Here is a 27,259-nt window from a genome sequence, read left to right as displayed (position 1 = left end):
ATATATAAAAATATTGGGAGCAGCTAGTGTTGGCAGACCGTTATGAGAGAGAGAGCGGAGATGAGAGAGATAGACCAGACGATGAGAAAGAGAGAATGGAGATGAGAGAGAGACAATGAGAGAGATAGCAGGCGAGAGAGAGAAAGACCGAGATGAGAGAAAGAGTGGAGATGAGAGAAAGAGCATGAGGGATGAGAAAGAGTCGAGGAGAGAGAGAGAGACAATGAGGGATAGAGTCGAGGAGAGAGAGAGTCGGCGAGAGAGATCTGACGAGAGAGAGAGAGAGCCGATGAGAGAGAGAGTCGTTGATGAGAGAGAGATGATGAGAGAGAGAGAGGGGTACAAGCCGTCTGTGCATTTTGCACCAAAAATAAACAAAACAAAACAAATGGACCAGAAGCAGCAACAGAGAGGCTACGGGAAGTGGGAGTTGGATGATTTTGTAACAAACCCTTAAAATGATTTTATTATTATTTTTTTTCAAAGCAGGTAAAAGGATAGCTCAATTTGAGTGAGAACCTCCCAAAAATTTATATTTTTGATATATAAAAATATTGGGAGCAGCTAGTGTTGGCAGCAACTACTTTTACACACTTTATTTTATATCATCCAAATTACATATTTCTCAAATTCAAAATTACTACCGTTATGAGAGAGAGAGCGGAGATGAGAGAGATAGACCGAGATGGGAGAGAGACGATGAGAAAGAGAGAATGGAGATGAGAGAGAGACAATGAGAGAGATAGCAGGCGAGAGAGAGAAAGACCGAGATGAGAGAAAGAGTGGAGATGAGAGAAAGAGCATGAGGGATGAGAAAGAGTCGAGGAGAGAGAGAGAGACAATGAGGGATGAGAGAGAGAGAGTCGAGGAGAGAGAGAGTCGGCGAGAGAGATCTGACGAGAGAGAGAGAGAGCCGATGAGAGAGAGAGTCGTTGATGAGAGAGAGATGATGAGAGAGAGAGAGGGGTACAAGCCGTCTGTGCATTTTGCACCAAAAATAAACAAAACAAAACAAATGGACCAGAAGCAGCCACGTAGTATGTGCAATGTGTGCACAACTACAATGGCTGCTCTGTAACAATACTCGATAAAATACAGACCGAATACGAGAAAGAGTAATGCTAGAGAAAGAGAAACAAGAGATTCTTTTACCTTCTGAGCTTCACCAAGCCAATGTAATTGTCAAATCCTTGAAAATAATTCCTTACTTGAGGCTAAAATAAAACAAAGAGTATAAAAGCAATCAAATTCTATTCATCACCTAATTAGCCTAAACCGACTGCGGTTAATAATCTAAGGTCCAAATGAAAGTAACAAATTGTAACCCCCAATAGAAGACCCAAACCACAAGGGCTATACTCCAAAATGACTAGTCAATGATATAATTGGAGCTCCATTAGAATCTTATAAAGAGTAAGAACTTCTCATTCCCAAGCAATGTGGGATCTCATACACCACCTACCCTTATTCATAATATATGGGGTATCACAATCTACTCCCCTTAAATTTCCGACGTCCTCATCGGGCCTGTCTATTGTAGGTGGCACGGCTCAAGTCCCACATTTTTAGTTGGGATATGCTCTGATACCATTTATAACGCCCCAATGGAAGGCCCAAACCACATTGCCTATACTTCAAAAGGACTTGTCAATGATACAATTGGAGCTCCATTGGAACCTTATAAAGAGCAAGAACTTCTCCTTCCCAAGCAATGTGAGATCTCATACACCACCTACCCTTATACATATCATATTGAGTATCACAATAAAAAATTTATCTGTAATTTATCCCTAAAAATATAGGATCGGGTCGTTACAATCTCCCCTCCTTATTGCTAGACCTCAACAACCAACGTACTTATTCTTTACATTCTTTTGTCGTCTTTATTCTAAATCCTTGATCAATTAGTCGAACCTATTATTCCCCGACTTTTAATCCTTCGATATTTATTCTTAAACAACACTAATTCTCCAAAATTGTAGGTCTCGATAATGAATTTGATTATAAGCCTAAAATAATAAGTTCATTAGATAATTATCTTAACTCCATATGAAGTAATTAAATTCTCCACATACAAAAATAAAACTCTCTACATGTAAAAATAATCTCAAATAAATCGTAACCTAAGACTCTCCAAATTCATATCCTAACTACTATAATTTATTCTGAGATAGAATTGTGCTACCTATAGCACATGAAATATTTTCAATAGTTATCATGAATATCACATCCTACTTACCTAATATCCCAATAATAATCAATATTTCTGGTTGAGGAAATTAGTTACTTGTATTCTCATTGATGGGTGCATCGGTGTCACGAAACTGTGCCAGGGAGAAAACTCGAGCTGGTGCCATATTCTTCTATCCTTCTTTTGTAGCTTGATTAGTAGCTATGTTCTTCCCAGGACAGTCTCGAAGATGATGTCCTTCCCTCCCACACTTGAACATGTTTCGGTCCCCATCAAACATTTCCCTGCATGCCTCTTACTACACTTTCCACACACGGGGAGCAATCCTAACCGACCCTGTTGTGGGCATTGTCCATTATCCTGAAAAGGCCTCTTATCCCTATGTGATGCTGGTTGGAGTTGTTACTGCTGCTGTCGCTTCCTTTGATTATTGTAGTCGATACTTTCTTGAATGTCTTCTTCAGCAATGGTAGCACGGGTGACCAGTTCCGTGAATCTCCGAATCCTGAGAGTACGTACACGCACCCTAATCCTGCAATTTAGACCGCACTCAAACTTTTCAGCTTTCTTTTCCTCATCTGGAATTAAGTAACTAGCGAAACAAGACAATTCCATGAATTTGGTAGCATATTGGTCTACTGTCATTGTTCCCTGGGTAAGATCTGCAAACTGACGGGCCCTAGACTCATGAAGAGTCTGAGGAAATAAACGCTCTAAAAATATCTTCCTAAAACACTACCATGTGATAGGGACGCCATCTCTTAGTTCCATCTGCAAGAGTGCTCATGTTGACTTCCACCACTTGTTTGCCGCATTTGTTAAGTTGAAAGCAGCATAAGTCACCTTTTGATCATCTGTGCAATAAAGTGCTTCGAAGATCTGCTCCAATCGTTCAATCCAGCTCTCTGCATCCATAGCATTTGATCTGTCGTCGAAAGTAGGTGGGTGCTGGCGGGAGAACTGTTCTAATGTACATCCTATCTGTGGGGTTCTACCTACCACCATATCACCATTGACTATCCTATGAAAGAAATGTGTCGCTGCAGTACCGAGTACTTTTGAATTATCATCTTGTACGGTATTGTTCTCAGAGTGGGATACGCGTGGTCTTCTTCCACGAGGTGCCATTCTAACATGCATGTTTTAACAATGTCAATCAAAATGCATTCAACTACTAAAAGAAAAATTTATAACATACTTACTGTAGAGCAGAACCAGCCTTGGGGAGACCTTGGCCTAGACATTTATTCCCTTCATTTTCTATTTTCCAAAACTTCTCTATTTTTTTAAGAATTTCTTTGCAAAAGTTTTCTTCTCTTTATTTTGAAAAGTCTACAGAATCTTTCAACTTGACTCTGATATCATTTGTAACGCCTCAATGGAAGGCCCAAACCACAAAGTCTATACTCCAAAATAACTAGTCAATGATATAATTAGAGCTCCATTGGAACCTTATAAAGAGCAAGAACTTTTTCTTCCCAAACAATATGAGATCTCATATACCACCTACTCTTATTCATAGTATATGGGGTATCACAAAAACAAAGATAAAAAATTTAAAATTGATTTAGGGTTTAGGAAAAAAACAAAGGGCCCAATACAAATGTTGGGTTCAATACACTGCAGCGGTGCAGCCCAGCCTACCCAAAAAGGCCAAAATAGAGTCAAAATGTTGTTTTGACTAAGTTTTTGTCACACAACGCCACACTCAATGTAAAACAGTGTCCTTTTTTAGGTTAAAACAACGTCGTTTTACGTGATTTTGACTTAAGACATCCCCTAACCTTCAGGCAGTTCATCACTTTAGTCTTCACTCCCTCTCTAACCCTAGCCGCACGAAGCCACAACCCAAGCTGCAAGAACCTCGGCCTCAGCCTCAGCTCATGGTCGTCGTTCACCCAAGTAAGCCCATCTCTCTTCTCTCAAGTCCCTGTAGTATCGTATCGTTACTTGCTGCACAATCTAGTTTGTTTGAGAATCTCAATTTAGGAATGAGGCCATAAAGGATTTGATGGCATTATGTATAATATATATATATATATATATATGTATGGAGGTTTTGATTTCTTGACCACCCAAAATGGTACTCATGTTTATGATTTTCCAGTACTGATATATCATGTAAGTCCAAAAATATTTTGCTTACTAATCTTGTCATATTTTTTTCAGACACAACTTGGAAGTTGGAATGGCACTTGGAACATTTAGTTTATTTTGGTTCATATGTTGGGAACATTTGTTGTTGTTGAGAACATTTAATTTGATTGGCACTTAGAAAATGTTTAGTTTCTTTTGTTATCGGAATGAGAACTTAGAAAATGTTTATTGTAGTAGTTAGAACGAAAGATTATTATGATGGATAATGTGTGTGGATGTTTATTGTAGTGATTTTTTATAGTCTTTGTTATGTTTTGTTCTGGGATAATGTTGGAGCAGATGCTTAATAAGACTTGTAATGGAGCAGTCAACAGATCCTGTAACAACGAGACTTTCTTTTTAATTTTTTTCTAATTTTTCGAAGCATGTTAGCATATTAGTATGTTTAATTTAGTTTTTTTTTTTTATAGTAAAAGTGAATTATTTAGTTTAGATCGTAATTTTGAAAAAATTAAAATTTGAAAGCCCACACAAAAATTATTTTTAAAAAGTAGTTCAAATATGAAGTTAAAAAAAGTAAAAAAGTAAAAAAGTCCAAAATCCGACTCTGCTACGACAAAGACTTGGATGCACATCTCGGAGTCGGAGTTGGTATGTGGTCGGTGCTCATTCCTAATATCAAGGTTGTCATGGACAATACTCAAGTTCACTAGTTCTCCTCCTCCCTCCTTCTCTGATGGTACCACCTATTGCTCAGCTTCAACCTCATCTTCTTCATGTAACACTTCCTCTAGTAAATAAAATTTATGATTTTGGCATTTATACTCAGGGTCTACTTAGCAATATTATAGTAGTAACAACCATTTCCCCCTCATATTCCTCATCTATTTTTGGTTAATCCTTTAGACAAGTAGTGTGGTTTTTGGTAGGCTAGGGCTCTTCAATACCCTCGGGTCAGGTGAGTACGTAGGGTGTGACAGGTTTATGGTACTTCTTGGATAGGTTCAAGTACATTTTCCTCTGGAATTTTAGGCACATTTTATAAGCTGCTGTCAAGGTTGAAAGTTTGAACATTATAACTGAAGGCCTTATTTCATTTCGTAACCCACTAAGAAAATAGATTCAAGAAGTTGTATGGTTGGAGGAAAATAGATGCAGGAGAGAGTGTCCAAATAAATAACTCTTCAATTATTTATTAGATTCAAGAAACAGTACTGTTCAAATCTCTTCAAAATGGAAATCAACATAACTTCTTATATCTCCAAAAGAATCAACATGATGATCATTGTAGTACCAGGGAACCTGAATATTAAGACAGGGTGTTGCTGAAGAGAAGTAGAGAACCAATAAAGCATAACTTAATAGTTATAACCAAGAATCATGAGCACGTACAGATCTCACGAGGCATCCAGCTTGCATTGCAATATTTGCTCTTGTACGTGCTATTAGTATATATTGGACTTGGAAGCTCCAAAAAACACCAGAGTACGTACGTATGCACGCCTGCTCATCATCATATATATTTCCATCGATCGATCACACTAACTAGGTAACCAGGCCATCTAGCGCACTTGATCATCAAACGATCATGGGACAGGTCCTCAAAGGCATAGCTGTGGCAATAGGACAAAGCCTAGCACACGGCGTAGTCGTCCCTGGTCTCATCGAATTCTTGAATGCTTCGCCAACTGCTTTCCATGCCGTTGGTAATGAAGAACATCCTCCCTTTCTTGCTATTTCGCATGCACATTTCAATGGCGTTCCTTTTTTCTTTTTTTTTTCCCAAGTGATAAACAAATTAAACTATGTTTGGGGGTAAAAATATTGACTTCTCTATGGTACGATCGAGAGAGAACACAAGTTCAATATTGATTGGTGGGTTATATATAGTTTATTTATTAATTTTCATCGATTATATATTTACTTTTTCCAAGAAAAATAGTAAGTTAATAAATCTCTCTTAACAAGCTCGGATTTTTTTAATTTTCTATAGAGAGAAACTCCTCAGAGATCTAACTTGAAACCCACCAAGACCCATCTCTTTTTCATTTTTCCTTGGGGGAGGAGGGAGGAGCCCATCTAGCTCACTAATGGATTAAGAAAAATTCTATTCCTAAGCTTCATACACCACACACCATCATTTTTATAATTTATTTAATTTTATTCTCTTATCACATGTGTGGTATATGGATTATGAGTAGAATAATTCAATTATTTTAAGAATAATAAAACCAAAAAAAACTTTAAAAAAATTTTAAAAAAATAAAAAAATTTTGATGTATGGTGTATGGGCTTATGAATAGCAATGCTCATGGATTAATGCATGCTTTTATGTGACCCCTACATCTGTGTGTGCGCCACACCATTCTCTAGTTGTCAATCTACCAGTACAACTACAAGGCGAAACTGTCACAAAATGATCAACACCTGAGGCTCACATGCAGCTTAGCCCACGTGTAGATTTCATGGACTTCGGAGTCTTCGGTGACTACACGCACCTCACCACTAAAACCAGCATCCATCCCTGTCCAACTTCCCAGCACACGCCACCACAATCACATGTATAAATTTTTTAACACCAGTGACTAGGTCAGCCCATGCTTTCTATCCAACTATGTTATTGTTTTTCCTAACCAACCATCAACGGTAACTCAATCTGCTAAGACCCTCATTTAAAACAACTCTCACATCCCAATCTGCAAAGATCATCGTTTAAAACAACTCTCATATCCCAATCTGTTACTGTCTTTTTAAAACAACTCTTCCTTAATCGAGTCTCTCATATTTGTCTTAGCATTATTGTAGAATCAGAGTTCAAGATTTTTTCTCCGATACTGTGTAAAACTATAACTTATCATAAAATTTTAATCAGAAAGAAATAGATAGATTTAATCTTTTATATTTGTCTGGATTCTAATTTTTTAGTCCTAAAGTCCTTTTATTTTTCTTTTTTTATGCTCTGCAATAATTATAACGAGGAATTTGTTGAAGAATTTTACCTTCTGCTCGTATCTTCTTCCTTTTATACTAATGAAATGCTTAAAAAAAGACTCAAACTTTTTATTCGAAAGATAAATGAATCGATTTTACGTGACTTGAGCTCGAGAGAACCTTCCATGCCAAAACTTGACTCGAATAAGTTAAAACCCCCGAAGAGTAGTTAAGCTTGACTGTGAACGCGTTTTAATTCTAGATGAGGCAAAGAAACGGTTGGTAGCTGCGGGGTATGAGCAAGTCTTGGAAAGAGAGGATTGGATATTGGAAGTCGGGAAGAAATACTTCTTCACCCGGAATTACTCCTCGATCATCGCTTTCGCAATCGGTAAAAAGTATGAATTTTTCACTATCCTACGGCTTAGTTGTAGAATGAGCTATTATTTTAGGTGGATTTAGTTTCCTTACTGCTGATATTGTGGAGCCTATGCTTAGATATGTCGCTGGAAATGGATTTCATATCATTGGTGCTCATACCGACAGTCCTTGTCTGAAACTGAAGCCGGTTTCCAAGGTGACCTCTTGGTTTCGTTGCCATTCCCTTAGTGGAAATGTTACTTGTAAGATTATGTAGAATTGGGTGATTTAAGGTAAAAAAAATTTTACTTTTTTTATTCTTGGAATGTGTGTATGGTTTGTGCAGGTAACCAAAGGTGGGTATTTGGAGGTTGGTGTCCAAACGTATGGGGGTGGTTTGTGGCGTACTTGGTTTGATCGTGACTTAACGGTTGCCGGAAGAGTGATAATCAGAGAAGCAAAAAATGGTTCTGGTTCTGTTTCGTACTCGCATCGTCTTGTTAGAATTAAGGAGCCCATCATGCAGATCCCGACCCTGGCGATTCACTTGGACAGGTTATCTCCCAGTGTGAATTGCTGTCTCACCTGTTTTGATATTATGTGTTGTTATTTTGAAGTTGCCTTTTTTTTTTTTTTTAATAATATGTTTGTTCTTTCTTGCCTTCTGTTGTACTATTTGTTGTGTTTTGTGAACAGGGGCTTTAATGATGAATTTATGCTCAACACAGAGAATCATCTTCTTCCTGTCTTGGCAACATCAATTGAGGTATTCTTGGCATTACACACATTTAATTATATGCTTCTGTCTACCTTTGTGTGTGTGTGTTTTAATTATTATAAATCCTAGAAAATGATTATGAGGAAGTGTATCCTTTTTTCCCTCCTCACATGAAGTGAGGGCCAGAAAATTATTTTAGTGTTTCTCAATGTGAGACCTTACTGAGACCTTACAGGAATTACAATTCGTATGTTGAGTCTGAGTCTGCAATCACATCAAGTTAACTTGGTAGATTGAGATGTGCATTTTCTTACGAATACAAGCATAGGTTGTTTGGAGGAGTAACTGAACCTCCGACGAATATGTCTTGTTTAAGGTTTGAGTACGTCTTCCTTCTGATCAAAATCTTGCTTTATCCTATGAACTATGTTTTGCAGGCAGAGCTCAATAAAAATGGTGCTGCAGATGGTTCAGGCAATAGTAGTGGTCAGACTAATGGAAAAAATGGTAATGAAAGAACTACCACTAATAGCTCAAAGCATCACTCGCTCCTATTACAGGTTAATAAATTCTTTTTCTTTTTTCTCTTTTCTTCTGCGGGGGTGGCAGGATCAATCTTTTTATTTGTAGATTTCAGACTAAATGAATGTGTTAGTGGCATGATCACAAGTAGCTGTAACACTTTCAGTTGGAGTGTAATTTTTCTTTCACTCTGTTTTTTCTCCCTAGCTGCTTGCAAATCAGATTGGCTGTGAACCTGATGATATATGTGATTTTGAGTTGCAAGCATGTGACACCCAACCGAGTATTATAGCAGGTGCCAGAAAGGAATTCATCTTCTCAGGGCGGCTTGATAATCTCTGCATGTCATTTTGCTCCCTAATGGTATGGCTTTGTATATAGGTTGTCTACTCTTTTTGTTGAGAGGGAAATAAGTGCTTCCCACAGAAAGTAGTTATATTTTCTTTCATTTTTTTCTCCTAATTGTGTAGTGTGGCCTTTGTTCTTCTCAACTCGTGTCTTGTCTCATCTCATAGTGTACAAAGAATGAAGTAAATTATTGGAACAATCTACTTATTTTTCTCTTGTGCACGTACCATTGGGTAAGTTCAAAATACTTGTTAGGCACCATGTGTAATCAGACTATCATTTGGAAATGGTGCTTGCCATTTTGTCAGAAACTTGTGCTTACCTTCCCTCTTTTGGGCAACATGCTGATTGATTCCTTGAACTGCTAAATCATAAATCTCCTTGAATTCCATTTGGAAATTTATCAAAATGAATTGACATGACGAGATTTTCTGGAATTGCCATGAACTACAGAAAGTGTAGTTGTGCAAAGTACTTGTCTAGACTCTGATCTCTGACTCGCCCTGACAGTCCACTGCATGTTTCAGAACTGAAACATAACACATGCAATATATTCCATCCACCTATGCTATATAATATCAACATTACTACCTTCCTTGTCGGTTTTCCTTCGATGTAGTAGAAAAATGTCCTATATGTTGTTTTTTTTTTTAGTATAGATCAGCTAATTTGGATCTGCCGCTTAATGGTTTCAATTCCAGGCACTGATAGCTTCATCTTCTGAAAGTTCTCTTGAGGATGAGACTAGTGTTAGAATGGTGGCCTTGTTTGATCATGAGGAGGTTAGGTCTAACTCAGCCCAAGGAGCTGGGTCTCCTCTCCTGATAAATGCCATGTCACGCATTACAAATTCCTTTGACCCGGCTTCTAAGGTGATCACTGCTCTGTGTCCTGGTGATCTAGGTTTTGATTGAAAAAAGGAAATGTTCACTTTGATCCTCCGACTAATTGCATGCCTTCAAAACCTAGATTCTGATTTATTCTTATTTTGTTATATAGATGATATAGTCTTGCTGATTTATGCTGCTAAACTAAAGCAGTCGGAAATCATTTCTTGCTGCAATGTAATCTTTCTTTTACAGCCAAAATATCTCATAGAAGGTCAACTTTTGTTAGCAGTTTCTGACCAAAAGAGAAAAGAAAATCCAATGCTTTTTCTCTGAATTAGTTTTTGAGATTTTTGTTTTGTTCACCAATCACATTTAGGGTGTGGAAGGCAACAAGATCACTGAAACAATTGTCAACTACCTAAAATGGTTTTAAATCCAAAGTTGGTGATTTTCAAGTAGATTTGCACTTCTTTCTTACATGAATTGTGAAGTCATGTTTCAAATTTTTTACCCAATTTTGAGCCACCATGGCTCGTGCCCTTTCTCTTACGCAAGAATTTCAGTTGGACTCCTTCCATTCACCACATCTTTGCATCAACTAGAATACCAGAGTGGCAAAATCATGTTCCCCCTATACACTTAGTGATTATGTTTTAATTTAGAAACTTCTTGTTTTCATTGTGTTTGATTTCTTTCCAGTTGCTTGAGAAAGCGATCCAGAGGAGTTTCCTTGTGTCTGCTGACATGGCGCATGCATTACACCCTAATTATATGGTACGTTGCCTACTATGCTTATACTTGCCGGCCTTGGCAATACTTGGTTTGTTGCACCATGTTGATATGGGGTTCCTGCTCAGGACAGACATGAAGATAATCATAAACCCAAGTTGCATGGAGGGCTTGTCATTGAACACAACGCAAATCAACACTTTGCCACCAACGCAGTCACTTCCTTCATATTCAAAGAGATTGCTAGAAAGAATATGCTTCCTATCCAGGTAAATTTCTCCTTACATCGTGTCTTACAATTGTGAAAAGTTTAGGGAGTTGTTATTGAATATATATTGGAAACCCTTTTATCATTCAAAACAGATTTTATTTGTTTGGACAACCTATATAACCATATGAAATTGTGGTCTTTTTGCGTGATATGATAAGTGACTAAAGCAGAGGAAGAGGTTATGATGATGCAGGAATTTGTGTTCCGCAATGACATGGCATGTGGTTCGACCATTGGTCCTATACTTGCGAGTGGTGTGGGGATTCGTACAGTTGATGTAGGCGCACCTCAGCTATCAATGCATAGTATACGAGAGATGTGTGCTGTAGATGATGTGGTTTATTCATATAGGCATTTCATAGCCTACTTCCAAGAATTCTCCCGTCTCGACGCAAATCTAACCGTTGACGGAGGCTGAGGAGAGGAAAATCCCTTTGACCCCTTAAAAAGATTATGGAAGTGTCCAAGAAGTTCGAACTTTAATTGCAGTATATATGTATAATAAATACCAAATCCATCATGAGGTTTGGCTCTTAACAGTCTTTGAGATGAAAGAATTTGGACATGAAAAGAAAAATAAATGGAAAAGTATTGAATGGTTTCACTCTTAGTTTTTAATTCCAAACATGCTACTTGTTTGTGCTTCAATTCCATTATTCATGTGTCCTCTTGTCCAGGTTCAACCTATGCATCAGATTGATTTCTGTGGTACTATGAAGTTTCACAGAAAATCTTAACTTTATAGTAACTATGCCTGCAATGCAGTTCTTGCCAGCTCTAATCTTTGACTTCCCCCTAACGGTAGGCCATTCTGCCCCCAAAATAAAAGAAAATAAAATAGTAATGTTAAGTAAACAAGGTAGAGTTCAAGTTGGATAAATGGAAAAGTTAAAAAATGGGTAGAGAGAGAGGGATGCTATTGTCTATTCGGAAAGGAAAATGCTTCTTTGACACTTAATTTTGACACCTCCTATATTTTAATTTTTTTTTTTACTTAATAGTTAAGGAAGTAACTATTAGTATATTGATATTTTTTTTAATATTTTTTAAAAATATTTAAAATTGATAAAAAAATATGAATAAAAAATTAAAAAATATATATGAAGATGAATTTGTGCTGGGCGCCATGCCCAGTGGTCAATGGTGAGCGGCAGCCTAGCACTACTCATTCGAAAATATAATTGATGGGAAAGGAAAATCCAAACAAATAACCAAAAAACCAATAGAGAATATATAAAGAAATCACAAACATAAAAAGGAAAATTGATTCTAAAAAGATTGCAGTCTTATGTTTCTTGACATAGTGTCAAGAATTTGTTACCATTTACACGGTATTCGATGCCGTTCAAGTTTTAGCATTGAACAGATTTTCTGTATTATAAAATCCAAATAGATATATTAATACGAAAACTTCAATTTGCAAGCTGGTATATAGAATACATTTTTTATATGATTTACTCAACATAATTTAATCTGTAAGAGAAATTTTACAACTAAATTTCTTACAAATAAAATTTTAGCATGTAAAAGAGTCTACTCTTCGGCTAATAAATACGAAAAACTCAATTACTATAAGACAGATCAGACATGAGAGAGAATCTTAGGGGTGGTAAATCGTGTTTTCGGATCATGTTCATGTCTTGTCAAGTCATGAATATTTGAAGATATAGGTAAATCCGAACCCAACCCGTTAAGTTAAATGTATCAAACTTTTAAACTTTAACTCAACTCATTTAGATAACGGGTCGCGTTGTGTCACTCATTTTGATCCGTTTAATAATTAATTAGAAATATGTTAACACAACATGACTCATTTAAACTTATTTGTTTCATGTAAATGAATTGAACTAAAACGCATAACTCATTTGACCTGAATAACATAATTTCACATAAAATTTAAAATCTATATTTATTAATAAGGAAAACTCTGGTTGCAGTCGGTTGGGGGGAAGCGCCACACAGTCGGTGTCCATGTGGAAAAATGAAACGATTCGTTTCATTCATTTTAATCAAAACAATGCTTTCATCTTCCTCCCTCGTTTCTATTTTTCCCTTCTTCTCCCCTAAGTTTCCTTCCTCCCATGTAGCCTTACAAATATTAGGAACTTTTTCTTCCTCCCTTGTTTTGATTTGTAAAGGAAACAACATCGTTACCACACTGTCGACTCAAAGGTTCTCACCCAAGACCCAATTACAAGCTGTCAAGAAACGAAATCCATCTACAAAATGCTGAGCTTTCCTTGAAGCTTTTTTCCTTCACATTCCAGGCAAAGCCGCAGCTCTTTTCTTGAAACTTTTTTGAGAATTCAGAAACAATTGTCAACTTCAAAACCCAAAAGCCAAAACAAAAACCATGGATTTGGTTTATTTGGGTCAATAGTACTGACCCATTAGGGTCGAAATTGCGAGATTGAAGATGATATAATTAACATCTCCATGAAGGACATTCTGAAATGAGATTCATTAGTCTGCCAAACCTCCAACAAAAGCACACAAAAAATGTGGCCATGGAGGACAAAATTGCTTCCGGAGAAAGTGCTTGTGAGGCAACCTATTCTTGTTCTTGTAATGGTAAGCCTAGTATTGCGATTTGGTTCGAAAGTAATGAGGAAAAGTCTAAGGACATCGATTCTCAAGTAGTAGCCAATCCGTAGACTCTAAAGAGCAGATCACTTGGTTACACATGAAGAGAAGCTCCAAGAAGATGAAGAGAAGCTCACTCGATTTGCCAACCCTCTTTCTTTTATTCTTTTCTCTTTTCGTGATTTAAAAAAAAAAAAAAAGAGAAGCCAATCGTAGAGCATGCCAATCGATCCCAACAGCACGAAGCAACCCAAGAAGAAAAGGAACCCAGAGGAGAGGAGGCGGTGGTGACCATCGTGCCGGTGGTCCTTACAGTTCCATCTGCACTAGCACCTCACGCTCATGTTGCAGCAGTTACCACTTGCACCCCGGCCATTAGCGTCGTCATTGCCATCATTGTCGGACTCAAACCACCCATACCAGATACACCCAAAACAACCTCCTCGTCTCCAAACTCCCTTAAACCGAGACGACATCACTCGATCGCACGATCACTTGCATTTGTAACAGACCCACTCAACTTTTGTTTTTTTTTTTAATTAATAGCAGCTGCCACATTATCATCCGACTGCACGCCGACTGTTGTTGGCGATTGTACGTAACGTGATTGTATTAATAAACATAATATCGTAAAATATATCTATAAATATTTTTCAAATTTTAACGTATAATAAAACTAATATTACAAACCATACAATAACAAATATGAGCATATATATAAAATTACAATCACAATAATAAAAACAAAAATATAAGAATACTAAAAAATATCAATATTATAACTTAACAATAATAAAATTTTAATTTTGAAATAAATTCTAAACAGGTTAAAATGGATTGATTTCGTATTGAGCATGTTGAATCATTATTGACCCATTTATAAATATATCTTAATGAGTCAATTCGTTTTGATCCAAATTCATTAACATCAAATTTAAATCTGCTAATTTCATATCATGTTTACATTAAGATCAAAGTTCGTATCACATATTCCCCTACGAGAGATGGGTATTACACTATTATCTATCGGAAATATTGTCCCACATCGAAGATGGGTGGGAAATTTTGTGTAAGATGGCAGCTATTTAAACGTATCCATTTGCTGTTATAAATCACGCAGCCACGCGATGAGCACGTAGCGAACTATTCTTTCGCCTTTTACTAAAGAATACCGTGTGTACGTCGCAAATAGTGGCGTACGCCTATTTTTGGAGGGGTTTTCTTTTGAGGATATGCTCCCTAAAATTGTAGACAAGTATTATGAACGAGGTCCTTTAGAAGTTTCAAGATCACAAAGAAGATGGAAAAAGGCCAGATAAAGTGGTCTGCTTGACACAAAGGAAAATCGTACAATAAAATACAATTTGAAATGAATGAATTGAGTTGTCTTTTAGGTTGGAAATGCATGAATTTAGTGAGTTATAATTTTGTTGACACGGATTTAATTTAAGAGTAATATTATATATTATACTCTCATCTTATTTCTATTTTATTATATAATATATTTATTATTATTAGATAATTTTTTATTTTTTATCATTTAATTGTGATAAATGTGTTATATATTATATAGTGGGATGAAAGTAAGATAATAGTGTGGTGTATAGAATTTTCTTTTAATTTAAGTTGAAGTGTATTTAATATTTTAAATTAAAATGTATGAAGTAAATTGAGATGAGTTGAGATAAATTTAATTTAATTTAACAATCAATCTTGAGATTAGTCGATTTGAATTGTGAATAATCATATTTTATTAATCTAGATGAATTTAATTTTATTAGGTTGAAATATATTTAATTTTTTAAGTTAAAATATATAAAATAGATTGAAATGAATTTAATTTTTTTAATAAAAAATTAAAAAATAGGGATTAAAAAAATGCAGCCTAACTTAGCGAATCTTTGTTTAAAAAATTAAAAAAAAAAAAAAAAGGAAAAAGCTATCCCACTAGAAGATTCCGTTGGGAGATCCTGCTTTTTTTTTTTATAATTTTTTTTTTTAACTTAAGGATTAAGAAAATATTATTTAATAATATTATGAATTTTTTTTTAAATAATAAAAAAATAATGTGATAAAAAAACAAATTTTTTTTTTTTTAAAATTTAGCCTGAGGGAAGCTCTCAGCGGGAATCCCAGCGGTGGGGTAGACCCACTCAAATAAAAAAAAAAACCAGCGAACCTTTAAAATCGGTGGGCCCTGCAGTGCTATTGCTATATTCTAACTATCAATTCATGTTCTATCCGTATATGTTCTGATATACAGTCTTAGGACTGTTGAGAGAGAGAGAGAGAGAGAGAGGGAGAGAGGGGAGGGCTGAGGATGAAGTCACCTGGCTCCCTTTCATCGTACATCGAAGGAATCAAAATGGGCCAAACGCATATATTCTTGTTGCTACATTATACGCGACTATATATACCGCGGCTTAATCAACCATAAATGTGCACACAACGCAAGTTAGCTGTGAAGAATTCGTGGAAGCCATGGCCAAGGATGCATCACAGAGCGAAGTAAGCTCAGTGGTCTCTCATCTCATTGACTTCTTGAACGCTTCTCCTACTGCTTTCCACGCAGTTGGTAACTGCTCTCTCTCTCTCTCTCTCTATTCCGTTTGTTTCCGGAGAAAATCCTCCACAAGAAAAGAATAAAAGAATTGAAACTTCTCATATGTCATCTCTCACACTCCCTTTCTCTAGATTCCGTTGCACTTCAAGTAATTTTTTTTTTTTTTTTGTGAGTGATTGAGGTTGAGGTCGTTTGTCAATACGTTGTGTTTTAGATGAGGCAAAGAAGCAGTTGAGAAGCGCGGGATACTCGCAAGTTTCCGAGAGGGAGGATTGGAAATTGGAAGCCGGGAAAAAGTATTTCTTTACGCGGAATCACTCCACGATTGTTGCTTTCGCGATCGGTAAAAAGTACGGCTCTCTTGTATTTTTTTTTCCGTTCTTTTTTTTTTTTACTCAATTCTCCGTATTGAAGTTCGGATTCGTTTGATTCCTGGGAAAATGCGGGAAACAAAAGGAATCATATTTGTGAGTTTTATGCTTTTAACCACCTATCAAAAAAGTTTTATGCTTTTATCCATTGGGAGAACCTAGTTAACATAGAAGTTTAGAACACACTTTTTTTTCATAGGTAGTTAGCATAGAACACCCTTTACTGAGCTTAATACGAACCATTCGGCTTAGTGCAAATTGCTTTGGTTCAATGGTTGTACAATTAATTATTTATTGCTACGGAGTTAGTTTATTTATTTGTGGAACTTGTACACAGGTACGTTGCGGGAAATGGATTCCATATAGTTGGTGCTCATACGGATAGTCCTTGTCTGAAACTAAAGCCCGTCACCAAGGTGACCTCTTGGTTTTGCTGAATTAAAATTGTTAGTTGTATGAGGTTGTACTGAGTTGGATGGTCGAAGTTGGCCTTGAACTTTTTAAGAAATTGGGTGGCTTGTGCAGGTAGCCAAAGGTGGGTATTTGGAGGTTGGTGTCCAAACATACGGAGGTGGCTTGTGGCACACTTGGTTTGATCGTGATTTAGCAGTTGCGGGAAGGTTGATAATCAGAGAAGAAAAAGATGGTGCTGTTTCGTACTCCCATCATCTTGTTAGAATTGAGGAGCCCATAATGCGGATCCCCACCCTGGCGATTCACTTAGACAGGTTGTCTTTGGATTGAAATATGTAAATTAATTTTAAAGTTACGAGTTTTTTATGTGGTTTTTTCTCTCCTTCCTTCTATTGAACAATCGTTATGTTCTGTGAACAGGGACGTCAATGATGGATTCAAGGCCAACACACAGAGTCATCTTCTTCCTGTCTTGGCAACATCAATTAAGGTAAACTTGGTTTAGACGCATTTATATGCTTCTTTCTATCTATGTATTTATTTGTAACTTCAAATCATAGTTTTAATTCCTATATGTTTTGTTGTGAAGTTTTGTTTTTTCTGTTGATGGTTATCATTCTTAAAACATGACTATGAGGAAGTGTGCTGTTTTTCCCCCATTATACGTGGTCCACTCAAGAAAATTCTATTGAATGTTTCTCAATGTTACATTTTACAGAGGTTACAATTCATAAGTTAAATTTGACAATGTGATTTCACTAGTATGAGTTGCTATATTGAGATATGCATTTCATTGTTTAAGAAAGCCAGTGCTGGATGTTTAGCTATGATTATGTGTCTGTCTGATCTAATGAAAAGTGGAGTACTGAACCAGATGAGTATGTCTTGTTTAAGGTTAGAGTGAATTCTGTTGGCCTTTTGATCATATTTGTGCTTTTTGCTATAAACTACCTTTTGCAGGCAGATCTCAGTAAAGTGGTTTCTGAAAATGGTGGTGTTGAAAGTGGACCTCAGACTGATAAAAAAGAAGCTGATAAAAGAATAGTCACTAATATCTCAAAGCATCACATGCTCCTATTACAGGTTAGTAATTTTTTCTTCTTCATCTTTTCTTTTGCAGGGGTTGGGGTTGGGATGGCAGGGAAAATCTACTTCTATTGGTAGAGTCCAGATTCCATGAATGTGTTAGAGGTTTGATCACACATAGTTATTACACTTTTAAGAGTACCTCAGCTTTATATTTTGGTTGTGCATGTTGGTGATTATTATTATTTTTTCTAGCTCCTTGCAAGTCAGATTGGCTGTAAACCAGATGATATATGTGATTTTGACTTACAAGCATGTGATACTCAACCAAGTATTATTGCTGGTGCCACAAAGGAATTCATTTTCTCTGGGCGGCTTGATAATCTCTGCATGTCATTTTGCTCTCTGAAGGTACGGCTCTGTATATAGGTTGTTTTTTTTCTTTTTGTTGAGATGGAAGTAAGAGGTGCATATTTGAGTCGATTTTTAACGCTACCAATTTCTTGCTTTGCATTGTGCTAAAGCTCTGCTTCATTTCTTTATCATAGCAAATATGGGAGCCTTTGGCATTCTTCATGGCGGATAAGGACTTATTCCTTATTGATTTATGACATTGAAAATCTTCTATTTGTAACTTATGCCCTTATTAATTTATCTCATTGTAAATTTTCTATTTGGAACTTATGCCTTATCGATTTATGACATTATAAATTTTCTAAAATTCAAGAATGCTTCTTATGAATGTAGTGATTTATGCAATGATTTTCCTCTCATTTATGAGATTCCCTTGATCTTCTTATTTTGCAATGTCAATGGGTTGTTCCTGTTATCTATATTTTAAGGTCCTAGATACACATTGAATTTGATATCTTAGTCCCACGGCCAAGTATTTTATAATGTGTCGCAATTTTTTCTCGGTGACCTTTGTTCTTATAAACTCCTAGTATCTTGATCTCTTCTTGTCTCATATACTACAATGCATGAAGTCAGTTATTGAAACTATCTGCTTCTTTTCTCTTGTGGTATGTACCACTGGGTGAGTCTAAACTACTTGATATTTTCTCTAATCAATATCTATCATTCGGGCGTGAGGCTTGGCCATTTCTTCAGAAACTTGTGCTTAGCTTCACTTAATTGGGAAACATGGTGATTGATTACTTGAGGATAAACGCCTTAATCATAAATTTCATTAAATTGCATTTGGGAAGTTATCAATATGAATTGACATGAAAAATCTTTCGCCAAAGACTCAAGAAATTTATTTATGCAAATTTCTTGCCGGTGCTCTGGTCCAAAGACATACTTTTCTGAACTCTAATTCACCCAGACAGCCCACTGCATGTTTTTGGAATTGAAACATAACACCTACAATGCATCACCATTGTAACTTTCTGATATCCTCATCTATTGGAGGAAACATATGTACTTAGTTATTTGGGTTCAAAGCAGCTGATCTGCATATGCTACTTTATGGTTTCAATTTCAGGCATTGATAGATTCTACTTCTTCTGAAAGCAGTCTTGAGGATGAGACTGGTGTTAGACTCGTAGCCTTGTTCGATCATGAGGAGGTTGGGTCTAACTCCGCTCAAGGAGCTGGGTCTCCTGTCATGCTAGACTCTTTATCACGAATTACAGACTCCTTTGGCCCAGATTCTAAGGTTATAACTGCTCCATGTTCTTCTGATGAGATTCTGAGTCTTGATTAAAAACCCATGTTCACTTTTATTCTCTGAATGATGATCCATGCCTTCAAAACTAGATCCTGCTGAACTAAAGCAATTTGAAAGCCACGGAATGCGATATTTCATTTACTTCACAGTCTGGAAATTTATTTACTTTTCTTGTATTTGTTTCTTTCCAGCTGCTTGAGAAAACTATCCAGAGGAGTTTCCTTGTATCTGCAGACATGGCACATGCATTGCACCCTAACTATATGGTTCGTTGCCTACTGTAATCTTAGTTTACCAGCATTGATAGTATTTGGTTTGCTGCAACATGTTGATATAGAGTTCCTCCATAGGACAAACATGAAGATAATCATCAGCCAAAGATGCATGGAGGGCTTGTCATTAAACACAATGCAAATCAACGCTATGCAACCAATGCGGTCACTTCCTTCATATTCAAAGAAATAGCAGCAAAGCATAACCTTCCTATTCAGGTCGGTTTCTCCCTACATTGGCTATTATATTTGTGAAAAATTCTAGGGTACTAGATCTGTATATAGCCCAAATTGAAAACAGAGAGACAAAGAAGTTCTCTCTCTCCCTCCTGGACCTTCTTGCCTCGTTTGTTTTCAGGAAACATCTCATTTCATCTCATCTAATCAATACAACTTTTCCAAATTTCAATATAAAAATAATATTAAAAAAATATATTCTAACAATATTTTATTCAACTTTTTAAATGTAATCTCAAGTCATCTCATCTTATCTCATCTCTTATCTGTGAAAACAAACGAGGATTGGTAAAATAAATTTGTGGCTAAACAGTGATTAAACCATAGGAACCACTTATAATGCAGGAATTTGTGGTCCGCAATGACATGCCATGTGGTTCAACCATTGGTCCTATCCTTGCAAGCGGTGTGGGGATTCGTACGGTTGATGTAGGCTCACCCCAGCTATCAATGCACAGTATTCGAGAAATGTGTGCCGTAGATGATGTGAAGCATTCATATGAGCATTTCAAGGCTTATTTTCAAGAATTCTCACATCTAGACGCAAAGATGACAGTTGACGTATAGGCTTGTGCTGTGTCTGTCTTTGGAAATTCAGCATGGTTATGATGTAATAATGCTTGAAACAATATTAAATGAACTGCTGGAATGTTGTGCTGCATCTGCAAAGTACTTGGCAGTTTTCAAACGAAGTTGAATTAAAATCAATGCGAGGAGTTTCAAAATTCTACTTGTTTGCAGATCACTTTCAGTAATTATGTTAATGTTTTGCTACGTCTTCTTGTCCAGGTTCAATCAGAGCAGCATCAGGTATCTGTAGCACTTTATAAAGCGCCACAGAAAATCCTGAAACTTTTTTTTTAATCGTTTATATTCCCTGCAATGCGATTCTTGCCAGCCCTCAAGTTAACTTACCCATATTTAGCGATTTCTAAGAACAATTAAGAACTAATGCTCCAATGGTAGCCCGTTTTGTTTGTGCAATGAAAAAGAAGATCACTAGTCCTTTCATCGAAGAAGGTCGAGCATGGCACATGGAGTTTGGTATTCAAAGATGCTCCTTCCTCTAACTGGGCGCTTGATAAATTGGCTTGGCATTAGAATATTATTTTTTAAAAATTAAATTATTTATTATATTTTATATAAAAATTTAAAAAAATTATAATAATTAAATGAGATGAATTGACAGGAATGATAAATGAAAGTTGTTTATATTAAAGAGAGAATATAGTGCAACAGGTCAACAGAAATCCCCCGTTAACAACGAGCAGGATATCCATTATTCGCAGGTATAATAAGTCCAAAATAAAGGCTCAGCTGTTGTACTTGTCCCACATCGCAGAGATGAGAAAGGTTGTGTTAAGTGGGAGCCATTAAAGAGGCAGCTCGTTGCAAGCAGTGAATCACGCAGCTACGCGGTGAGCACAAAGCGAACTATTCTTTCGCCTTTTACTAAAGAATACCGTGTGCTCGCCGCAAATAGTGGCATACGCCTATTTTTGGAGGGATTTCTTCTTTTGAGGAAGCCTCTTACAATCCTAGTTCTGAAGCTTTTCAGCTGTGCATGTAATTTCAGTGCTGCTGTTTATAAACTTGACTCGAACAACTTATCAAGTTATATGTTCCAAATACTATCGCTAGAATTTTTATTTTTATTTTGTTGCTGTAAAAAGTAGATATTGCTTAAAATTATGTTGTTGGAGAGAGATCATGAATGAAGGGGGAGGAGAATCAGTCAATTGTGTATGGAACCGCCTGCAATGGCCAATGAAGGTTTGATTCAGCCCAAGATAGCAATTCAGCCATTGCTTCGGCAGTAGAAAGGGTCGATGGAGTGGAGTCTTTTGGTCCATGCATATGAGTGATTGCCCCTTGGTTCTGTGTTTTTCTGCAGTTTACACGGAGAAAAGCTTTCCCGTAGGTGGGTGTTTCCCTGTTTTGGGATCCATGGGGAAGGTTTTCCATGGCCTAAGGTGACCCCCAAGGCTTGTTTGTTGGATTTTCTTGTATAGGAGCATTCCATCTGGCCTGGAATTCTAGAGAACTCTGTTCTTGGTGAGCAGCCAATAAGAGATTCATTGCAAACCCAACAAGAACAAGTTGATTTTACATGACAAAGAAGTCTGGTTTGGATCATAAAATGCCAGCAGTTTCAAATATCATTGTCTGCTTGTATTGTACTTATCAATCTCACTCACACAGAATAAGTTATATGCCTTAGAATTTACACAATGCCATATGCATATCAACCCGCTAATTCAAATGAGCAAGAAGGGTCGACACGTTTTCAATTTCAAACCTAAAGATACATTAAAATCAAATACAGTTGGAATAACTAATTCCACTTGGTACCTCAAAGGATTCAACTACACTTAAAACCTTGTCATTTAATGGGCTGCACTTTCATTTACTAGATGAAGGTTAAGGAACTAGCACCATAATCGATTGTTTTTTCTTCCTCTCAGGCAAGCACTGGGCCCAGTGGAAAACTAAGTAAATAAACAGACGTCAAGATGACAAAGATTGTCAACAACGCAAAAAATGTATATCACCAGCGTGCAGTTCCACGCATTTATATTATGTATGGGTTACTTGATTAAACCTCAAAAAGTTGACAGCAGCCATCGTGTGCAATTTGGAAAATCAAGTCAAGTGAATCAGATCAGTTGAAAAATTCAACCTTGTATCAGAAAAATGGGGAAAAAAATACAATGCTTTCTAAGAAAGCAATCCATTTATAAGTAAAAGGGAGGCTGCTTTCACGAAGTGAGCACCTTCTGAACCTCAGTTGTGACCTCTTTGGGAGCTTTTTCTGCATGAAGATTGGCAACAATGCCCTTCTTGGAATAATAATCAATAACCTGCATTCCAAACCACACAATTAGGATGAGGGAAATTAGTCAAGCGTTGCCCGAAAATCCCAATTTAACCTTCCAACTCTCCGGAAACCTCCTCCCAAACCGTAATGGAATATCATGTGTACCAGCCCTCCAAACTATCTCTGTAAAATAATGATGACAACTTCTTGACTCGGTTCACAGGGTAATCAAAGACGGCTTATTATAGTTAACAACAACAAAAATGATTGTAAAAGGGAACCAAAAAAAAACCCTCATAATTATATAACTTCATCACCCACCCACTCCCTCCTTCCCTCCCTCCAGGACAATATACTATTCAAAAGAATTAATGTTGAAATTCAATTGTGGTTATTGTCAACTGATTGATTCTAAAAGGCTGCAGATCACTGATAATTATCACAAAGAACGATAGTTTAATATTTTCCATTCATCTGGACTTAACCAATCAAATTAAAATCTGTAGGAAGGGCTGATAGAAGGAATACTGGTTCAGTTTGCTTGTGAAATGCCTCCAGCCTTGATTTGAGAACTGCTGCAGTATCATCCTTGCGCTGAATCAAAGGTTCTCCAGTAACCTTAGACATACCAGAACGAGAAGAAGTTCTTTAAGAATGACAAATCAAGTAACATATTAATATATAGGAAGCATACTCACATTGACATTGCCCTCCAGACCAGATTAACATGCTGATGGTTAATAAATAGAGCATTTGCTGCCTTTGTATTTTTAGCACTAATAATTATGTGCACACATCTTATTAAAGCTCTTGGATGTTGTCAAGATTCCTAGAGGCATCAATTACATTTTTTAACCAAAAGAATAAAAAAGGAAATAGCCTTACATCATCAGATCCTGGAACTTTGGGAGGTGCAAATTTGGTGTGGTAGGTTCTACCACTGGATGGGTGTATCCAGCGACCAGTAATTCTCTCCTCTAAGATTGCATCATCAATTGCAAAGTTGAGCACCTTATCAACTTTGACTCCCTTCTTTTCCAGCATTTCATCAAGCTACATAAAGAAGGAAGAAAAAAAAAAAGCAAGGTTAGAAATGCAAGAATACAAACACATTTGAACAGAACAAATCAAGGAGGCAGAACTGAGAAATATTCAGATAACAGTGTGACACCTTTTGTGCTTGGACCACAGTCCTCGGAAATCCATCAAGAATGAAACCTTTCTGACATGAGGGCTTCTTTAGAGCTTCATCTATAATGCCAACAACCAAGTCATCAGAAACAAGTTCTCCCTGCAAAACGGTTACATAACACGTTCTCAGCAATAATCTAGAATAAGAACTAAGATGAAAGCTACTATACCCAACTAAGCCTTAATCCCAACTGAGGTTGGCCACATGTATCCTTTTACTAGGACAGAAGCAGACAGAACAAATCTTACAACAAAATAATATACTAAAAATTTGATTCCACCTTATCCATAGCCTCTTTAGCCTTAACCCCAAGCGGGGTTTTTGCAGCAACAGCAGCCCTTAACATATCACCAGTAGCCAAGTGGCACAAGCAGTAGTCATCCTTAATAATTGGTGATTGGGTACCCTTTCCTGATCCAGGTGGACCTGCATCATAAAATTTTTTATGCTTGTGAATACGATACTTGTCTGCCATTTAACCATTTCACAGAGGCATGCTGTTAAAAAAATGTAAAAATGACAAACTAATGCTCATAGCCTTGAAAAACAACCACATTCATGGCATCTTGATATTTCTATGTGCCAGCAGCTAGAATAGACTGAAACACATAATTTTCCATTTTCTTCCTTGTATACAGGCTTGTGCAGGTGGGGAGGGCCATTTAGCTGGATTGAAATGAAGATTGGAATCAATGGGAAATACAACCACAAGACCAAACAGGCTAAAAGTATAGCTTTTCCATTCCCAGCTGCAGCACCATGGTATAGAACTTAAAGGTAACAGTGGACATTGCCACTTCTTGAAGTTGGAGAAGTTGGATCTACGGTCGGGCCTAACTTTAAGGTTTTGTTCCACAATATACTTCTTAGTTGCTTGAAGTCTCCCTACCCCCAGGCCCCAGCGGGGCAGGGTGAGCAACCTTGCAATCTCTATATACACTTGTTGTCAATAGCATATCCAGATATTCTTTTGTTTTTTTAAGCAGATTTTTTTTTAAATAATTGTAAATTCAGATGTTCAAATACAACACTGACTTACAAACTTGGCATCTAACAGATTAACACCATGATTTAAATACCCATTTCTCTGAAAAACCGGAGATCTTTTTTTTTAAGTAATTAAAAATTTTACTGAAAGATGCGTACTCCAAGCACACAGAATGAGTACAAGAAAAGCTAACTAGAAACCTAAAAACTGAAGATAAGAATGAACATGATTGAAGTTGGACTTTGATGCAAATAAAAAAAGTAGGATTTTACTACGCATGCACGACAGCAAAATGAAAGCCCAAGCAAACCTTCTATCACTAACAGAACCAAGGGAAAGGAAAAATTAATTTGAAAAAAAAAAGAGAGAATAAATTGCCTACATCCTGAAAAACATCATGGATAAAAAGTTGTATTATAGTTTAATTTCTAACATTTGTTAAGCTTGTCACATGGTACTTTGCGGAAGAGTGCCATACTAGAGTTTTTTTTTTATTGGCACCGGGTGTCCGGAACAGTGTCTTGACTGATCCCGGGGGTGCACAGGCCCTCGGCAAGGAGTTTTCCATAAGTGCACCTCGGGTAATTCAAGGAGAAAATCATCCAGTCCGATAGCCCCTAGAGATCATTTGCACCCAAGGAGATTTGAACCTTTGACCTAGGGGGAGCATACCCCCAAGTCCAAGGCCTTTACCACTTGAGCCAACCCTTAGGGGTTTCTATACTAAATTTGCAAGTTTCTTTTCTTATTTTTATTTTATTTTATCTTCTAAGTTGCAAGCAAAATACTAGCATCTAGTGGATAAGGGAAGTAGATTTACAGTAAAATGTGAGCATTAACAAAAATGATTCACCAGAAATAAATTCAAAATCACCATCTCTGTCCTAAATGAAAAATATCCCCCAACAGGAAGGGATAGTATAAACACTTCTTTAAAAAATTAAAAAAAAAAAAAAAAAAAAAAAAAAAAAAGAGAGGACAGTATAAGCAAATCAAGTAACATATATTCCATATCCAAAACAACAGTATTTTATCTCAACTTTAAATGTTTAATTTCCGCCAAATAATTGCTTGTTTTCTACATTTATAAAACTTCAAAATTTGGAAACTTTCATCTAGTCTTGTTTCCTACATCTTCTCAGTAACCAAACAATGGATTAGAATAAATGTAGAACCCATATAGCATATTAAAAAACCGGAATCTCAGCCAAATATTTCCCAGCAAGAACTCTTACGAATCGCAGTAAAAACCCTGAAAGCATCCAAATTTTTCACCGAAAACATATTACATTCTTGGATCCGAAAGGATTTCATTATCAAGTGCCAACATTTCCACAGATGGGAAAGAAATAATCGAATAAAGCAAGTGCATAGAATGTGTTTGCGTAAATATATAAATATATGAATACCAACGAGAATGAGGCGCTTGTCTGGCTTGTCGGAACACTTGAAGCGACGGAGGAGCTCAGACATGAGATCGACAGAGGGAACGTCTTCCATGTTCGCTTGTGCAGAACTGGTCGCCATTGTGGTTAGGGGCAAGGTCTTTGTTAATGCTTCTCTCTCTCTAGGACTTTAGTTCAGAGCACATAGAGAAACGGGAGAGAAAGACGGGAGGTTCTTCATTTGGGTTCGGACGTTCCAACGCTTCAAACTCAAGCAGCGGTCTTACCACTTACCAGGTTGTCTTGAAATGACTGTCCTACCCTTATATCTACTTTGAAATGGCGCATGTATCCTTTTCGTTTTGCTTTTTTGTTTTTTTTTTTTTCGTTTTTGGCTGTAAATTTATCGACATGATCCCCATACTTGGTACGTTTTTATTTTCTGGGCAAATAAAAAAAAGTGTTTTTCTGTTTCATGTTTTCTCATTGATTAGATCAGAAGGTCTATGTTAGTTTGGAAGTTATCGTTTTTGAAGACTTGATTTGCTTGGAAGGTTTTTCTTTTCATAGTTCGATGCTTTGCTTAGGTGAGAAATCGATATATAATGACATCTTGTCCACAGAAACGCACTTTACCAATAATTTGTGAAAGAGCTCACTCTGCGGCAGTGGTTTATGATCAGTTCCCCACCTCCCAATATTACCGCCTATACTTCATGTAATAAGCATATAAGCGAGAAA

The 27,259-nt window shown here is 36.7% G+C and overlaps 3 protein-coding genes and 2 non-coding genes across 6 annotated transcripts; 4 read left to right on the top strand and 1 right to left on the bottom strand.

Annotated features, from left to right (window-relative positions):
• The first annotated feature begins 5,792 nt into the window (after positions 1 to 5,792).
• LOC109016298 (probable aspartyl aminopeptidase) lies at positions 5,793 to 11,580 on the top strand. Its single transcript, XM_018998721.2, has 11 exons — positions 5,793 to 5,994; positions 7,482 to 7,617; positions 7,718 to 7,796; positions 7,926 to 8,134; positions 8,276 to 8,345; positions 8,735 to 8,857; positions 9,027 to 9,182; positions 9,869 to 10,039; positions 10,697 to 10,771; positions 10,855 to 10,995; positions 11,191 to 11,580. The coding sequence occupies exons 1-11, from the start codon at positions 5,877 to 5,879 to the stop codon at positions 11,413 to 11,415; spliced, it is 1,503 nt and encodes a 500-aa protein (XP_018854266.2). The 5' UTR covers positions 5,793 to 5,876; the 3' UTR covers positions 11,416 to 11,580.
• A 3,118-nt stretch (positions 11,581 to 14,698) lies between these two features.
• Positions 14,699 to 14,814, top strand: LOC118347785. The gene has a single exon (XR_004800932.1). It is a non-coding gene; the product is annotated as a U5 spliceosomal RNA (small nuclear RNA).
• A 1,059-nt stretch (positions 14,815 to 15,873) lies between these two features.
• LOC109016152 (probable aspartyl aminopeptidase) lies at positions 15,874 to 20,867 on the top strand. The gene is made up of 11 exons (XM_035687274.1): positions 15,874 to 16,155; positions 16,358 to 16,493; positions 16,852 to 16,930; positions 17,040 to 17,242; positions 17,349 to 17,418; positions 17,889 to 18,011; positions 18,210 to 18,365; positions 19,441 to 19,614; positions 19,818 to 19,892; positions 19,977 to 20,117; positions 20,481 to 20,867. The coding sequence occupies exons 1-11, from the start codon at positions 16,062 to 16,064 to the stop codon at positions 20,700 to 20,702; spliced, it is 1,473 nt and encodes a 490-aa protein (XP_035543167.1). The 5' UTR covers positions 15,874 to 16,061; the 3' UTR covers positions 20,703 to 20,867.
• Positions 20,868 to 21,544: 677 nt separating this feature from the next.
• LOC118347784 lies at positions 21,545 to 21,662 on the top strand. The gene has a single exon (XR_004800931.1). It is a non-coding gene; the product is annotated as a U5 spliceosomal RNA (small nuclear RNA).
• A 186-nt stretch (positions 21,663 to 21,848) lies between these two features.
• LOC108999611 (adenylate kinase 4-like) lies at positions 21,849 to 26,789 on the bottom strand. Of its 2 annotated transcripts, XM_035685300.1 has the most exons (7): positions 26,543 to 26,789; positions 24,426 to 24,571; positions 24,125 to 24,244; positions 23,839 to 24,006; positions 23,482 to 23,571; positions 22,910 to 22,996; positions 21,849 to 22,222 (listed from the first exon to the last, which is right to left on the bottom strand). In XM_035685300.1, exons 1-7 carry the CDS (start codon positions 26,658 to 26,660, stop codon positions 22,211 to 22,213), a joined length of 741 nt encoding a protein of 246 aa, XP_035541193.1. In that variant the 5' UTR covers positions 26,661 to 26,789; the 3' UTR covers positions 21,849 to 22,210. The 2 variants fall into 2 exon arrangements, with proteins under 2 accessions (XP_035541193.1, XP_035541191.1); XM_035685298.1 differs by lacking the exon at positions 21,849 to 22,222 and having other exon boundaries at positions 22,659 to 22,996.
• Positions 26,790 to 27,259: the final 470 nt, after the last annotated feature.

Source organism: Juglans regia, chromosome 2 (assembly GCF_001411555.2).
Source record: "Juglans regia cultivar Chandler chromosome 2, Walnut 2.0, whole genome shotgun sequence".
NCBI lineage: Eukaryota > Viridiplantae > Streptophyta > Magnoliopsida > Fagales > Juglandaceae > Juglans > Juglans regia.
Note: the sequence above shows the minus strand (reverse complement) of the source record. Positions and strands in the feature narration are given on the sequence as shown.

Bases quoted from the DNA above. Each gene is read 5' to 3' on its own strand.
- LOC109016152 (XM_035687274.1), top strand. From the start codon at position 16,062: ATGGCCAAGGATGCATCACAGAGCGAAGTAAGCTCAGTGGTCTCTCAT. The intron at 17,243-17,348 runs GTTGTCTTTGGA...TTCTGTGAACAG, and splicing joins CTGGCGATTCACTTAGACAG to GGACGTCAATGATGGATTCA. The intron at 19,893-19,976 runs GTTCGTTGCCTA...GTTCCTCCATAG, and splicing joins CATTGCACCCTAACTATATG to GACAAACATGAAGATAATCA.
- LOC108999611 (XM_035685298.1), bottom strand. From the start codon at position 26,660: ATGGCGACCAGTTCTGCACAAGCGAACATGGAAGACGTTCCCTCTGTC. The intron at 24,572-26,542 runs GTATTCATATAT...TTTATGATGCAG, and splicing joins CAAGCGCCTCATTCTCGTTG to GTCCACCTGGATCAGGAAAG. The intron at 22,997-23,481 runs GTATTCCTTCTA...TTTGGAATGCAG, and splicing joins TTCACAAGCAAACTGAACCA to GTTATTGATTATTATTCCAA.
- LOC109016298 (XM_018998721.2), top strand. From the start codon at position 5,877: ATGGGACAGGTCCTCAAAGGCATAGCTGTGGCAATAGGACAAAGCCTA. The intron at 8,346-8,734 runs GTATTCTTGGCA...TATGTTTTGCAG, and splicing joins TCTTGGCAACATCAATTGAG to GCAGAGCTCAATAAAAATGG. The intron at 10,996-11,190 runs GTAAATTTCTCC...ATGATGATGCAG, and splicing joins AGAATATGCTTCCTATCCAG to GAATTTGTGTTCCGCAATGA.